Below are 16,072 nucleotides of genomic sequence, written 5' to 3' on the forward strand. Positions count from 1 at the left end.
CCTTTATTTGCTCATCTTGTAGTTATTTTTGAAGACAGAGTGCTCTTTACTTGAGAGGGATTCTGGCATTGCTTTGCTGCACCATCTTCAGGTTGGTAGTCTTCTCCACTAGATCGGATGTTTTCATTCTTGTTGAATTGTTTGAGTGTTCATGTATTTTGTTAAGAACATAATGAACTGGTTGAGCTTTTCTTCATGCCCTATGAGTTTCCTTATGTTTTGATCCTTCATGTAGTGATAGAGTTTGTTGCTGTTTATTGTAGATGTTGGAGTCTGGAAGTCTTAGTGATGAGGGCTTCCCTAGCTCTAGCTCTAGGTTTGAGCCTGCAATGTCAGGGTCTTCATGGCCTTTGTTAGAGTCTGGTACGAAAGAAACGTTGGATGATCCTCACAATTGTCAAACCTTAGCCAATGTTGGTTCTTCCTCCATGCTAGTGGGTGAGGGGGTTGTTTGTGACGCCATACCCATATTTCGTTATGATCCTCACAATTGTCAAACCTTAGCCAATATTAGTTCTTCCTCCATGCTAGTGGGTGAGGGGGTTGTTTGTGATGCCATACCCATATTTCGCTCTGAGTTCACAGCGGACCATTTAGAAAATAACTTGTTAGATAGCGAAAAGCAGCTAGAGGCCCTAAGGCGATCATGTAGTATCCCCGTAGTGTAGGAATACGTTTGGTGCGTTGTGAATAATTGCCTTCTGAGCCGCCCAAGGGTCATGTTATGTTCTATACCCAGACATTAGTGACCTTGGGGGTAAATTTACCTTTGCATCCGTGGTTGCAACATATGCTGTCTTTTATTGGTTATGCACCTGGGCAACTCAACCCTGGTTTCTGGGATACCTTGATCGGGTTTTATATTATTTGGATGGAGTATGGATTAGGTGTACCTTCCTTCCATCAGTGGCGCTACTGTTATAAGATGCGCCCGGTGAAAACATGTACTGGTTATGCCGAATGTGCATGTCAGAGCGAAAGAGAGTGTGTTGTCTTTGATAAGAGAAAGGCGTACTGCACATGGAAGAAACGTTGGTGCTTTCTTTATAATGATTGGGAGCATGCTAAGGGTGTCACGCCTGAACGACGTGTTTCTACTCACTTCCAGACTGTAGGTTGTAATGTATCCATTTTCTCATTATTTGCCATTGTTGTGATTTTCTCTTGCTTCTAAGATTTTTCTTCATGCAGTGACACGAGGCACCATCAAACTCTGCGGACAGGAGCTAGCTGATGTAGAGAAAGTGCTGAGGGTGCCCAAAGAAGATAGACACTTGGGTAAGCTACGACCCTTGTTTCGAAAGTACGGTTTCCAGCCCTTAGTTTCCAAGTGCCAGAGACGAGTGAGTAAGTTGTATCATTCACTTAATCCTTGTTCTTCCTTTTTTTTTTTATAGATATATAATGTGGTATTCTTTACTTTGATTTTCCTTGTTCAGTGGAGAAGGTGGGCAAGAAAGTGGAAACTAGCACCAAGAAAAGGAGAGTGCCCATGTTAGTTCCTTCAGAAAACATCCTGTTTCACAAGGAAGCTCGCAAGCACCGAGTGAGACCAATCATTAAAACTAAGTCTCGAGAAGAAGTCCTCAAGGTTACTACCTCGAAGAAAGCTGAAGCTGAGGCCATTGGATGTGTTGCTGCCATAGTTGCCGGGGAAGATAGGCGATTGCTGCCTCCTCTTCCTACTATTAATCCCATCTTTCCTCCAGTTAGGGAACACATTGGGCAGAAAAGTGATCCTAGTTCTAGCAGCGAGGGTAAAGATAAGGAAGAGGTTGGCAGTGTCCCTTGGAAGGATTTGAAGGTTGCCATGCGGCCAAAGGACTTTGGGTATATCAACAATTGCCCGGCAGGGCGTCGATTCACTTTCGATGAGCTCGGAGAGCCCTTAGCTAAAGATGAATCGGATTGCGACCGGATGTTGAAGCTGTCTTCATATGTGAGTGTTACTTTGTCATTTCCTTGTTTTATCCTCTTTATTAGTATTATTTTAGTAGTGATGATCGTCTTGTCATGTAGGTCATGGCTGAGTATCACGACAGACTGCGAGAGGCTGAGCGGTGCAAGGTGAAATTGAAAGAGAATAAGCAGCTTGTGAATGATGCCAGGAAGACGAGCAAAGCTTTGGCTGAGGCCATCCAAGTCAAGGATCAACATTTTGAGAGTTTGAAAAGGCGGAATGGTGAGAACTTGAGACTCAAGGTACAGTTGGAGGCGACTAAGAAACAGTTGGAGACAACTATGCTCGAGGTTTCCAAGGTTAAAGGGGAGTTGGATAGTGCCTTGGTTGAGGTTTCTGAGCTGAAGAGTAGTATCCCGGCTGAGAAGGAAGCTGCAGTGAATGAGTTATTGGGTTCCCAGGCCTTTCTCCATGTCCTTAGACCTCGCTGTACCCGGGAAGTTCACTTTGAAAAAAGGAAGTGGATGGTTGTCCTTGATCGTTATGATGATAAAAGCGTTATTCGAAAATACCGTGAAGAAATAGATGAGCATCATCGAAAAGGTGAAACCTTCGACCTTGCAGTTTATTCTAGCAGTGCAGATGAGTCTGGCGATAAGGCTAGTGTTGATGAGCAGAGTCATCAGGGTGATGATGAGTTTGGAGATGCAGAAAATGGCGGTAGGACTCAGAGTGATATGATCAGGGGTTCAACCTCAGATGAGGATGACTAAAAGTGCTTTCACTTTCTGCATGTACTCTACCTGCACTAGTTTGTTGTTTGTATGGCATGTGCCAAGTTATAAGCTTAAGAGTTTTTTTTTTTTTTTTGGATGTTTATGAGTGTTTGCATTATCAAGCAAGTGTTTGTATTATCAAGCTTCAAGTGTTTGCCCTATCATTGATGAATGTTTGGCTATGTTTGCATAGATCCTTTGTATAGTCTTATTGACACATACTTAGATTTTATTTTGTATTGGAAACATTTGTGTTGAAGCTTCAACACTTGAGTGTTTCATTGCTCAGAATGTAAAAGAGTTTAGGGCCGAGTTGGCTAAATCACCTCTTTATTGAATTCATACCAAATGGTCTTTGTTACATAGGATGCCGAACGGCTGTAGCTTAACACTTGTACAATGTGAGTTTATTTGTAATAGTACTTCAAGTGGTCAGCATTCCATGGATGGCCAATGGTCTTGCCATCGGAGCTTCTGAGCTTGTAGGAGCCAGGGCGGTTGATGCCGAAGACCTCGAACGGTCCGTCCCAGTTAGGACTGAGTGTTCCTTCACTCGGGACTCTATCACAGAGTAATCTTTTCTTCAATACGCAGTCTCCCACTTTGAAAGAGTGAGGTTTGACCCTCGAGTCGTAGTAGTTGGAAATGCGCTGCTTGTAGGCGACATTCCTCAGGTGAGCCTGATTTCTGTGTTCCTCGACTAGATCCAGGTTGAGGGTGAGTTGTTTGTCGTTCTCACTCTGCATGTAGTTCTGGATTCGGTATGTTGCTTGCTCAAGCTCAACCGGGAGAACTGCTTTTGTACCAAAAGCAAGTGAGAATGAAGTTTCTCTTGTGGAAGTCCGATATGGAGTGCGGTATGACCAAAGAACTTGGGGTACGAATTCTGGCCAACAACCTTTAGCTTTGTCCAAGCTAGTTTTCAGAGTGCGCTTAATTATTTTGTTAACATAAGTTGATGTTGAACTTAGAGCAGAACATCTTGAACTTCTTGTTGTCGAACTGCCGCCCATTGTCCGTGACTATCGTATTGGGAATGCCGAATCTGCAGAGGATGTTCTTCTATACGAAGTCTTCTATTTTTCCCTCAGTAATGGTTGCCAAGGGTTCTACTTCAGCCCACTTTGTGAAGTAGTCAACTGCAATGATTGCATAGCGGACCTTGCCCTTCCCTACATGCATTGGGCCGATCAAAACAAGTCCCCATTGGGCGAAAGGCCAATGGCTGATCATATGAGTGAGCGGCTCAGGAGGGGAGTGAGGGATAGTTGCGTAGCGTTGACACTTATCACATGAGCGAAATATTTTGATGGCATCTTGGTGGAGTGTTGGCTAATAATATCCTTGGCGAAAAGTCTTGTGTGCTAGGGATCAAGACCCAGCATGATCTTCGCAGACTCCTTCATGTATTTCCTGAAGGACAATTTCCGCCTCCGCAGGTGTAAGGCATCTTAGGTATGGCAGGGTAAAACCGCGCTTGTAGAGTTGGTCATTAATGATCAGGTAGCGGGCAGACTTGTATCGAATCTGCTTAGCTTGGACTTTTTCATTTGGGAAGATGCCATGAGAAAGAAATTTATAAATTGGGGTGATCCAACTATCTCCTTGTTATAAACTGCACACTTCCGCGACCATGGTGCTTAGTGCTGCCAATAATTCGACATGAATTTTTCTCCCAATCTTGTCTTCCACTGCCCAGGCGAAGCGAGCCAAAGCATCTGCATGATTGTTTGTCGCTCGAGGAACTTGGGTGATCTGGTAGTGGAAGTGTTTGAGCAAAAGTCACGTTTGCGTAAGATATGCTGCCATGGAGCTATCCTTAGCATCAAAGTTGTTTGTGACTTGGTTGACCACTAATTGGGAGTCACTGAAGATATCAAGTCGTTTAACCCCGAGGTGCTTGGCCAAACGTAAGCCTGCTAGAAGGGCTTCATATTCGGCCTCGTTGTTCGATGCCTTGAATTTGAAACGAATAGCGTATTCCATCACCACTTTGTCGGGGGTAGTGATGACTAATCCTGCTCCGCAGCCCTGTTGGTTGGATGAGCCATCAACATACAGACTCCATGCTAGGGTTGTTGATTCTATCTTCTGAGCTTCCGATGGTAATGAAGCTACTGCTTCAGGTGTAGAAGTAATGTCAACAGGATATGTGAAGTCGGCGATGAAATCTGCTATTGCTTGACCTTTTTCGGCTGGTTTTGGTTGGTAGGAGATGTCAAACTCACCCAATGCTATCGCCCATTTGATCATTCACCCAGACGTGTCAGGACTCTGGAGTATCTGTCGAAGAGGGTGATTGGTAAGCATGATGATGGCGTGTGCTTATAAATAAGGGCGAAGTTTTCAAGTAGACATGACCAATACTAGAGCTAATTTCTCAATGTTGGAGTATCATGTCTCCGCATCTTGTAGGGCCTTGCTAGCGTAGTAGACGGGCCTTTCGATCCCACTGTCCTTTCGAATAAGAACAAAACTGACTGCTGAAGCCGAAACCGATAGATAGATAATGAGAGTGTCACCAACTTCTGGTTCGGAGAGCAAATGGGCTTTACTCATGTACTCTTTGAGGTTCCTGAATGCCTTGGCACATTCCTCCGTCCATGTAATGTACTTCTTATTTCCTTTGAGTGCTTTGAAGAAAGGAGCACATCTGTTTGTGGCCTTAGAGATGAATCTGGTTAAGGTTGCCACCTTGCCAGTAAGGCTTTGGATGTCTTTTGAAGTTACTGGCTCTTTCATGTCGAGGATTGCTTTGATCTTTTCGGGGTTAGCTTCAATGCCTCGTTGGCTAATCATGAAGCCTAAGAATTTGCCAGAGCCCACGCCGAAGGTACATTTGTTGGGATTCAACCTCATTCGATACCTCTTCAGAATGGTGAATGTTTCATATATGTTGGTGATATGCTGGTCGGCATGTTTGCTCTTAACTAACATATCGTCAACATAAACTTCCATGTTCTTCCCGATTTGTTCCGTAAACATTGAATTAACTAGCTTCTGATAAGTTGCCCCTGCATTATTTAGACCGAAGGGCATGACTTTGTAGCAATATAGTCCACTGTCAGTAGTGAAGGCTGTGTGTTCTTGGTCTGAGGGGTTCATGAGGATTTGGTTGTATCCTGAATAAGCGTCCATGAAGCTCAAGAGCTCACACCCTGCCGTAGAATCTATAAGTCTATCAATGAGAGGAATGGGGAAACTATCTTTCGGGCATCCTTTGTTTAGGTCGGTGTAGTCGACACACATTCTCCACAAGACCTTTTGAAGTAGGAGACTTTCCTTGATCGGATTTTTCTTAACAAAGACAACATTTGCTACCCATGTTAAGTAATTGACTTCACGGACGAAGCCTATGTCCTTGAGTTTTTCAACTTCTGCTTTCATCGCCTCGTATCGTTCAACATCATAAGATCTTCGCTTCTGTTTTACTGGTTTGGTCTTGGGATCAATACTCAAGTGGTGACAGATGATATCGGGAGAGATGCCCGGTGTATCTTTATATGACCAAGCGAAGACCTCGGCGTTCTCTTGCAAAAAGGAGATCAGTGACAACCGAAGGGATGGTGACAAAGTGGTGCCAATCTTCACCATGCGATCTGGATGGTCTTTGGAGATAGAGACATTCTCTAACTCTTCAGCGGGTTGTGCTTGCTGGGTGAAGGAGTCATCTCGAGGATCGTAGGGTTGACTGTTGCCATCATGAAGATCCGAGTTGGCTTCATCTGGACTGGTCTTTACTACCTGGTTATGTATAGAGAGGGTCTCATTGGGGACAGGTAGGTGTTGTTGCTTAACTGAAGTGTTGTAACATGATCGAGCACTAAGTTGATCTCCCCTGATGTATCCATTGCCGAAAGGGGTTGGAAACTTCATCAACAACATATGTGTGGATACCATGGCCTTGAGGTCATTGATGCCTGTGCGCCCAAAGATGACATTGTATGTCGTCGGGCAATTGACTACTAGGAAGTTAGTGGTAATAGTAGATGTGTAGGGGCCTGTACCAATGGTGAGGGGTAAGTGTATACTCCCTAAAGGTTGTACGATATTGCCAGAGAAGCTTATCAGAGGAGAAATCGAGCAATCGAGCAAGTGTTCAGCTACATTAAGTGCCTTGAAAGCTTCAGCAAATATGATATTGACTGAAGCACCCGTGTCTATCACGATTCGTTTCACATCAAAATTTGCTATGTGAGCCTCCACGATCAGCGGGTCGTTGTGAGGGTAGATGATACCTCTTTCTTCCTCAGGGTAGAAACATATTGGATCCCAGTTAGGTTTTTGATACTTGCCTCCCCTGATGTCTTCCACATGAAACACTTGATGGCCAGGTCTCAAAGTTCGTTCACTGTTTTTAATGGCCCTATTGGAAGATTCAGACATGGATGTGCCGCCGCTTATGGAATATATCATATTCATCTGGCGTTGGTTATGGTTATCCCTTGGAGGGTGAAGGGGGAACTGATCAATTTTTCCTTCACGTGCCAAAGCTTCAATATGATCACGGAGGATGATGCACTTCTCGCCATCATGGCCATTATACTCGTGGTAGCAGCAAAACATGCCCGTGTTCTTCGTGGATTTGTAATCTGGCTGTCTTGGCTTTGGCTTTGGTATCAGGTGAGCTATACTGGGGTAGATGGTCGCGCATGTAGCGTTCAAAGGTGTGTATGTCTCATACCTCGGGGTAGGGCCTGTCTTGACACGTGATTGGCCCACTGCATTGACTGCCTGGGGACGGGCGTTATTGTGACGATATCCTGAGTTATCGCGATAGTGCCCCTTATTCTTTTTATTAAAATAAGATTGGTGAGGATGTAAATCTTTCCTTTTGCCCTGGGATTGACATGTCTGCTGACTTGGCGAAGCATTAAATGAGGCAGGGGGGCGTGCTGCTACCGTTGGGAAGGTTGAAGTCTTCTCATTCGGTTGGTTCTGGCCTCCACTCCCTACTTGCTGATAAGGGGTGACTGTATGGGGTTTCCTTTGAAATGTCCTTGCCTCGGCGGAGGCATGGTTATAAGCTTGTGCCATTACCTCAGAGTAAGTCTTCCAAGTGTTGGCATTGATCATGTACTTGAAGAAACAGTCACGTAAGCCTGCCGTGAAAGCCTTGAAGGCGGTCTTATCATCTACCTCAGCGCAGCGAGAATACTCATAGCTGAAGCAGCCAGCATACTTTCGTAATGACTCGTCCGGCTTCTGGCGAATAGTATACAAGTCATCTGCGGAATGCAAGCGATCGGTCTGGAAGATCTGTTGAGAGACAAACAGCTTCTTCAACTCTTCAAATGAGTCTACTATCTCAGGTGGAAGACGGCAATACCAGTTTAACGCTCCGTCAGAGAGGGTGGAAGGGAAGAGAAGACACCGTTCTTCGTCGGTGTGTCTCCGGTATACCATGGTGGACTCAAAGAGGTTAAGGTGTTCAATCGGGTCTTCCCTTCCAGTATAGAGTTGTAAGTTAAGCTTCTGCTTTGTCTTCGCTTGGAGGGGGTGTTGAGGATCCTTCTTGTGAGGGGGCCAGGCCTGGGTTGGTTCCAGTCAGGTATCTCAGCTTGACGTTCAACCTTCAACTTGTTTACTTCCTTCAGGAGCTGTAGGACAAGGGGTCCTGAGTGGAGTCATGCACCACTGAAGTTTTCTTCCGTAAGTCCCCATCACCTCTTGGAAGTAGGAAAGTTTGATCAAGATAGCGTGATTTTTCCTTGGACTCGCCACACTGACTCCTAGAGTGAGTATGTCGGAATATTTTCGAGTCCCCTGTACCTTCATATTCTTCTGGGACCTGTTGCCCATTCCCTAGATTGGCTGCTGGCCTGGGTCGTGGAAGAGGACCGAGTCTTTCAGAAACTCTTGGGTCATTAATCTTCGAGCTTATGTGGATGAGATTCTCTCGACGTTGCTTTAGGAATTCTCGACAATCGCGATAGACGGCTTTTGATCCTTCCACTCCCTCTGTGAAAAGGTGTTTTCCTCTACTTCTTCTGCTTCAGGTTGAAACAGCTGGGTTGAGAGAAGTCTCCTGTTGATTATCACATTGATGTGTAGCTCGATCCTTATCAGGGATGTCCGTGTTGGATATCGGTGACCCTCCGTGTTAGGGGGCATTAAGATGATTGTTGACCTCAACAGGGGCGACGAGCTTGTGTGTTTGAGCATGCCTAGCCTCGTGAAGCATATCGAAAAGTTTTTCATAATGTTCCTGGAAGACCTCATTCTTCATCGCTATCTTGTTATTCTGAACCTCTAGCTCATCAACTTTAGCTTGAAGAGTAACTCTATTTCCTTCCTACTTTCGTTGCTTCATACTAGGTCCAAGGGGGGTGTCATTCTGTGTGCTATGACTTCTTTCGCTCCCCATGTCGGAGAGAGATGCTTGGCCAAAAGAAAGTGTACGAGCGGTGGAAACCAGCTTGACAAAGCTGAAGAGAGTGGGAATAAGTGTCGTTCCCACAGACGGCGCCAAATGTTGATGCACAAAACCAGCGAGGACTTTGGTACAACAGAAAGTGTCAGGTTTGTGACATTCGCTTGGTTGCTTCGATCACTAGTGAAGATAAGTACATAAATGAATAGGGATAGGGAAGCAAACACAAGATGTACGTGGTTCACCTAGATTGGCTACGTCCACGGAGTAGAAGAGTTCTCATTAATTGTGAAGGGTTTACACAAATACATAGGTTCAAGCTCTCCTTTTGTGAGTTCTAGTGAATAGTTTAGTACAAAATGACATTCGAGATTATTGGGGAGAATGATCCCTATTTATAGAAGAGAGTTTCTAGTTTTGTTCTGACATGTGTCGCGTTTTGATTGGCTTCTGATATTGACACGTGTCGTGTTGTGATTGGCTTCTGTTATTGACACGTGTCGTGTTGTGATTAGCTTCTGATATTGACACGTGTCGCGCTGTGATTGGCTTCTGATGTAGACACGTGTCGCATTGTGATTGGCCTCTTGGTTGAAGGGAAGCTCTTCTGGGTTCTTGACGGTATAACATTGACCGGTGCTTAGTAGTTTCGGGATTGGTCAAGTATGATACAAACAAGTGTAAATGTGTGAATAACATTATTCTTGACAAAACCTTTTGCACAGTCCTTGACTGCGCCAAACGCTAGACAAGACTCCCACCATATCCACTTCAATTCCTAGCCTATTCGAAATATGGTCCAATCCGATCCCGGCCACCAAACGAGGCCTTAAGGGTTCTCCATCTCTTATTCATCTCTTATTTCAAACATACTAAAATGATAACAGAAAGTAAAATGGTAAGGCTCAAATCTGAACATAATGAGAAGAAGTGCACATTCTTTCAAGCACTTATTCCGCCATTCATTCCCATCTTCTTATGCCCGTTTGCATGTGCATTTTTCAACACACTATTATTCTATGACACAACAAATAAATAAAGAAAACCCGAAACACACACGCCTCCATAACATTTTAGTCCATTTGAAAGGAAAAACAACTCACCCAACTCAACAGACTGACGCTGAAAACCAGATACGGCAAACAACCTGAGAAACCGCAACCGAGACTTGGTTACGCTGCTGCTTACACTCTTCTAATTCCACTGAGACCTGCTGCAAATCGGTCGAAGACTCAACTCTTCCTCCTCTGCCTATACTGTTATGGGCCACCTATCTTAGCTGACCTATGCCAGACTTAATTAAACCCGGTCTGCTGTAAGTACTAAGTACTGGTGAGTTCCTCCATTTAGAGAGTTGGGGGAAAGTTAATCATGGCTGCAATTTTCTTGAGGTCCTCGAGTTGTATGTTTTGGGACATGACCGCAGCACCCACAGCCAGGGCAACAGAAACAAGCACCATGCTCTTCATGCATCCATGGCCTTGCGACAATCGTCCCAAAATCTGTTTGCAATATTTGTCTGCATCCTTCAACAGTGAATGGCGGGCAACATCATCCCCCCCTGCCAATGCCTTATCATTCTACACCCAAAACAGAAAATAAGTTCATAAGACCGGGTTCAGGGTAACACGGATTAATATAAGGCAAATGAATAATAAGACTGGGTTCATCACTTCAAAATATTAGTGGTCTCGGCAGATTTATGTCATTTAGATAGCTGAATATAGTTACCTTCTCCCTGAAACTCTTTAAAGTTTCCCTCAAGGGGTCAAGAGAAGCATGTTTAACAGAGTTCTCCTTCCACTCGTCAGATAGCTTTTTCAGGAGAACAACGCTTGCATCGAGATTGTCCAGATAAAGTACGTCCTGTTCCAAATATTCACAGCGATGCAGCAAATTGATGATATTTAAATCTTCGTGCAATGCCTTAAATGAAAAAAATAAAGAAGTAAAAGAACAATGATCAAAATTCATACCCATTGCCTGTAACATTCAGGGTTTTGCGTCAAACACCAAATAAATAAGCCACTTGCTTCCTTAGACAGATCAGGGATGCCTGCAAAGTGCTCTATACATCAAGCTCCGAAAGAGAAAACGCCGAACTCATACTTATTTCACTACGAAAGAGAATTTCAAAGGGGAAATACTTTTAAAGGAAAAGAAGTTTTTTTGTTCTTTGCTTTACCTTCATTAACAGCTTTAACTGATTTCTTTAATATCTGCTGTGTGACTTGCCTCATTGTTTTGCTTCCTGGGGAACCAGCAAGGGCGATCTCTTTCAAGGTTGGATAAACAGCTTCAAACCTCTCAGTTGCCTTAGCAAAACCAAAATTTTCCACATATTATTTATTTGGTTGAGTGGGGTAAGATGGCGTGGGGTTCCTGTTTAAATGGAAAATTTTGCAATTATGAAAAGGATCCTTGAAGAATTGCACCTTAACTCGGGCAGAAGGTGCTGGAAAAGAGACTCTCATCAAGAGATCAAGGGCTGATGGTGGCACTATGTGCTCCCCCTTTCTGACAGCACCGTTTAACAGAATTGGACGGGCTTTCGGAAAAGCCAAAATTCTGACATCACGCATAAAAGAAGGAACAGTGAAAAACAGAATTAGTCATAGAAAACAGGTCCCTGTGACAAGGAAGCCAGACATGTGTACATGTGTAAGATGAAAAAAGTAGAACTCATGTTAATCTAGATGGCGTCGTACCTTTCCACAGACTGCAAAATTAAATCTCTACACAGAGGATTACTACTTGACTTGCTACTCAATATAGGCAAGAGAAAATGCACCCACGAGTACAACCCCACAACCAGATCTCCTTGAGAAGCCTGCATAAAAAAATGTTTTCCCTAATAAAAATCCATTACTTAGAAAGTGAACCACGATTTTAGGAACTTTAAACACAATGCATTACCTGTGCAACCAGCCAAACTGTGATTGGAAACTTATCTTGGCCTTCATATTTCGGAGTTCCCCTCATCACAGGTAGTAAACTAATCAGTACTTCAGGTCTTCGTCGCAATACCATTGCTAAAACCACGAATATGGCAACCTGCAGCTCCAAGGTTACAGCTAATAACTCACTTGGTTTAAGCACATATAATCTATACTGTTAATGGTAAAGAGAATGTTAACCAATTGAATGGCAGAATAAAGAAAAGGCAAGGATGCGGAAAGGTTTTTTTACTTGAAGTTATTTAATTGTTACTTTAGCAATAGTTTTGAACTTGAACCCCATATTCCGATGCTATTTTAAAACACTGCTGTCTTACTATTGCTGTTTAAAGCTTAGGGATGCCGAATCCAATTTTAGATGAAAGAAACGTTCCCACAAACAAAATGCCGAATTAGCTATCCCCAAGGATAATGAACCACTAAATGAGTAAAAAAATCCACATTTTGAGCATCTCCAGGATGGTAGACTAGGAAAACATCTAGTCAATCTTGGCATCGGATCACGTATGCAACAAAGTTGGATAAGCCATGGAACTGTTATTATATGATATCTAAAGATTCAATAATGCTAGCACACAGAAGCATCCTCTAGAATGCAGCCGCTGAAGAAGGAACTGATTTTAAAATAAAGGAAAAAATGTGACGAAAGCAAAGACAAACTATACTTACAGAAAATAGCAGTGGATTCAAACAAAATCATTTCAAGAAACAAGGGGTTAATACAGAGCAGCATGATGAATACAATTATTTAAATTATACAAAATATATACTTGACATGATATTCTGGTAAAATTTTACAAATGTAGACGCAGTATATGTCTCAAATATATGGATTGAAAAGTTTAGGACAAATTTGCTCCTACAGTTCTCAACTCAAAAGCATGGCCACGAACACTGTTTTTTCTCATATTTTTACACCAATTTCGCAAGATGATGCAGCATTATTAGTTAGTTTATCTACCTTCCACAATTTGTCACAAACCAAGGCAGGCAGAAACAAGTTCAACGCCACCAGACACCTTAAACAGGGAATCCGATGCATGCAACAACTGAAAGTTACCTGAGACTTTAAAGGTGCTTGCTGGACCGCCTTTTTGGATCCCTTGGCTACTCCTTGATGACTTGCAAGGTCAGCAAGAATGCTGTCCAACGACCATAGCACGAATGATCCAAGCGATTCAGTAGAGCGCTGGCCGATCCATTCAACCGATATCTTGTAAACATCTTCAGATATATGCGAAAGAGGGATCTGCTTGACAATTAACATAATCATAAGATATTAGGAGACCCTTCGAAACATATATATAAATTCCACAATTCGAAAACACAATGACGAAAAAAGGGCTTTCCGAAACACTCACATTCTATCGAAAACCCGCATGCATGTACAATTCAGTACACAGAATATGCAGATAAACACGACGAAATGATCAAAAGCCCTTTTCTTTTCCTACAAGTCCTCCAAAGTTTGATGCTTTTTTTTTTAATTTTTTTTAATTTTGATTTTTTTAAGAAAAATATTCAAAGTCGAATGCAGAGAAACACGTGTAAGTAAAAACTCACATCAACCAGCTTTGCCACAGAAGATTCCTTGAACGTCTTCAACCACGGAAATTGTGCCGGACTGACCGCCGCAAATGCTCGGCCGAAATAATCCGCCAAACGCATAAGCTGTATGTCCTGCTGTGTTTCATACGATGCCTATCCAATCCAACACCCATAACCAAACATCAGAAAACAGAATTGACTTCCCAAATTTACAGAATTTGACAACAAACAGAAACGATTAGCATCTCTCACAGTTATATCTGCCAGAAAGGCGCCGAGATCACCGGCGTCCATTTTCGACGCCGCCTCCGCCACCGTCACCTTCGGCTTCTTCGGCTTCTTCTGCTTCACCTTCTTCACCTCGCCGTTCTCCACGGCCGCCCCGGCCACCTCAGCATCGCTATTATCCCCATCGTCGTCATCTGAATTCCGCTTCGATCCGCCGGGTGCGGCGTCTCCGGAAACGGCTGCGGACTGGGCCTCCATAACTCTCCGACGGCGCTCCTCGGAATGCAGCTCGATTGGCCGGAACACGTCGGAGGCGGAGGATCCGACACCGTTGTGGAGACCGCCGTTGGAATCCGCAGGAATCGCCTTGGAGGAGGATTTCCGGTTTCGCTTCGGATACGAAACCGTTTGCCAGGCGTAAGGGTCGCCGCTTTGGGTCAACTTCTTGCCGTATCTCTGTGCCTCCTCCTCCTCTTGCTCTCTGAGAATTGCTTCGATTAGTGCCGACGAATTCTCGTCCATGCTTTGCTTCAGTGTCTCTTTCTCTCTCTAGATTTTTGTTTGCTTCCTTCTTGAGTGACTGAGAGAGAGAGAGAGAGTGAAGAAGTAATGTCGAGTTCGGAGGGAGGAAGTCGGGGGCTTTGAAGGAGAGAGGACAAGAAAGGAACTCTGCGTCAAAGGACACGTGGGTTATTTTTATTTATTGTGATGACGGGTTTGTCCTTATTTACTCGCCATTTAGGCGTTTATGCCATTCTTATACAATGCAACATCAAATTGATCTTATCTCCTACAATAAAAAGAGGGATGTGATATCTACGCATCCTATTTTACTTTTCACATATTTTTCTAATTTTCAATCGTTTAATCGGATGAATTGAAGAAAATCAACCGACAGAAACTAATAAGGGGTGTGTGAGAAGTAATTTGAGATGTGTGGATAGCATATCCCTAAAAAGAAATTTAGTGTGTCTAAAACACGGTCTGTTATACAAAAATATTATAATGTAATTGGTTATAATTTTGTTTTTAAATTTTCAACTAATCATATTAAACTCTTAATGTATTGAGCTATATTTTTGACGTATAAAAAAATCTTACCAAATTATAAAATATCGACCAAGTAAAGAGAGAAAAACAAAATCCTTGAGTTTAAAACAACAAAATGTCGACAAATTTATCAACATCAAATTTAGTTACTATCTTGATAATTCGACCCAAAAAAAGGTTACTATCTTGGTAAATAAGAAACTAAGAATTATGTGTCTTGTTTAAAGTAATTTTTTTTTTTTAGTATATCGATATTTTTACATTAAGTGGAGGAGGAGTTCGGCTAAGCAACATAATGGGCAGCCTAATTTGATATCGAATTCGTCATCCATGAGATTCAAACTTAATACATCTCACTTCTAAGTGAAGAGAAATATCACAAGACCGTAGTACTGAGTGGTTGTTTAAAGTAAATAATTAAAAGGCTTTTATTCTTACATTTTATTATGTCAAACGTTGTTACACATGTTATCTATATGGTAATAACTTGGTACCAACAAACTCCTCACTCTTTATGTATCATAACACTATATAGTAATAACTTGGTACAACAAACTCCTCACTCTTTAAGCATCATTATCGTAATGGATGATCCACACAATAATAACTTAAAACTCGTTTAAAAATACTTTTAAAATGATTGAAAACACTGTTTAGTACAAAAAATACAATTAACATAGTGGTGACCAGCTTAAAATCATGATGGACCAAATAAAGAGCACTCCCTTAAGTTCCCTACGGATCATTCAATTAATACTTACTACAATTAATGTGATAACGTGATGCATTTTTTAAACGGAATTAACTTCGCTGCTGAACATTCCAGCAGGAATTCATGCTTACACCCAATCCTAAGTGGACACGTGTTTAAGTTTTGATTCAATTAAAAAAATAAAAAATTGGACACGTGTCCATCTAGAATTGGGTGTAAGCAGAACCTCATGCTGAAATTTCAGTAGCGAATTCTTGTTTTTTAAAACTAGTAAATGGAAAAAACAATATCCAATTTAAAAAATAGCAATAATTTTGTGATATTTCTAGGTCCACGGCACGAATTAATTTACTAACTTGTGATCTTAGTGGCAAACTAGGCCCTCTCTCGTCAAGAACTATATGCCATACTTAATTCTAAATGGACAATATAAGTCTTCAATAGCAGAACTAAAAGAAATCATCTATAGGAATCATGCCAAACTTAGCCGCAAGGCAGGGTAGATATAGCCGACCAGCTAGCCCTAGG

General features: G+C 42.5%; 1 protein-coding gene and 1 pseudogene across 1 annotated transcript; one reads left to right on the plus strand and one right to left on the minus strand.

Moving 5' to 3' along the window:
* Positions 1 to 264: 264 nt before the first annotated feature.
* On the plus strand, positions 265 to 2,712 carry LOC126610282 (uncharacterized; annotated as a pseudogene).
* A 7,249-nt stretch (positions 2,713 to 9,961) lies between these two features.
* Positions 9,962 to 14,401, minus strand: LOC126610283 (uncharacterized). The gene is made up of 10 exons (XM_050278296.1): positions 13,807 to 14,401; positions 13,570 to 13,707; positions 13,067 to 13,255; positions 11,966 to 12,103; positions 11,758 to 11,879; positions 11,485 to 11,617; positions 11,235 to 11,364; positions 11,026 to 11,105; positions 10,781 to 10,915; positions 9,962 to 10,629 (listed from the first exon to the last, which is right to left on the minus strand). The coding sequence occupies exons 1-10, from the start codon at positions 14,302 to 14,304 to the stop codon at positions 10,396 to 10,398; spliced, it is 1,797 nt and encodes a 598-aa protein (XP_050134253.1). The 5' UTR covers positions 14,305 to 14,401; the 3' UTR covers positions 9,962 to 10,395.
* Between the last annotated feature and the right edge of the window lie 1,671 nt (positions 14,402 to 16,072).

The sequence above is a fragment of the Malus sylvestris genome, chromosome 17 (assembly GCF_916048215.2).
Source record: "Malus sylvestris chromosome 17, drMalSylv7.2, whole genome shotgun sequence".
NCBI lineage: Eukaryota > Viridiplantae > Streptophyta > Magnoliopsida > Rosales > Rosaceae > Malus > Malus sylvestris.

Coding starts and splice junctions, on each gene's coding strand:
- LOC126610283 (XM_050278296.1), bottom strand. CDS start 14,304: ATGGACGAGAATTCGTCGGCACTAATCGAAGCAATTCTCAGAGAGCAA. Junction 13,256..13,569: donor CTGTGGCAAAGCTGGTTGAT/GTGAGTTTTTAC, acceptor ATTGTCAAGCAG/ATCCCTCTTTCGCATATATC. Junction 10,630..10,780: donor TAAAGAGTTTCAGGGAGAAG/GTAACTATATTC, acceptor TTTTGGGTGTAG/AATGATAAGGCATTGGCAGG.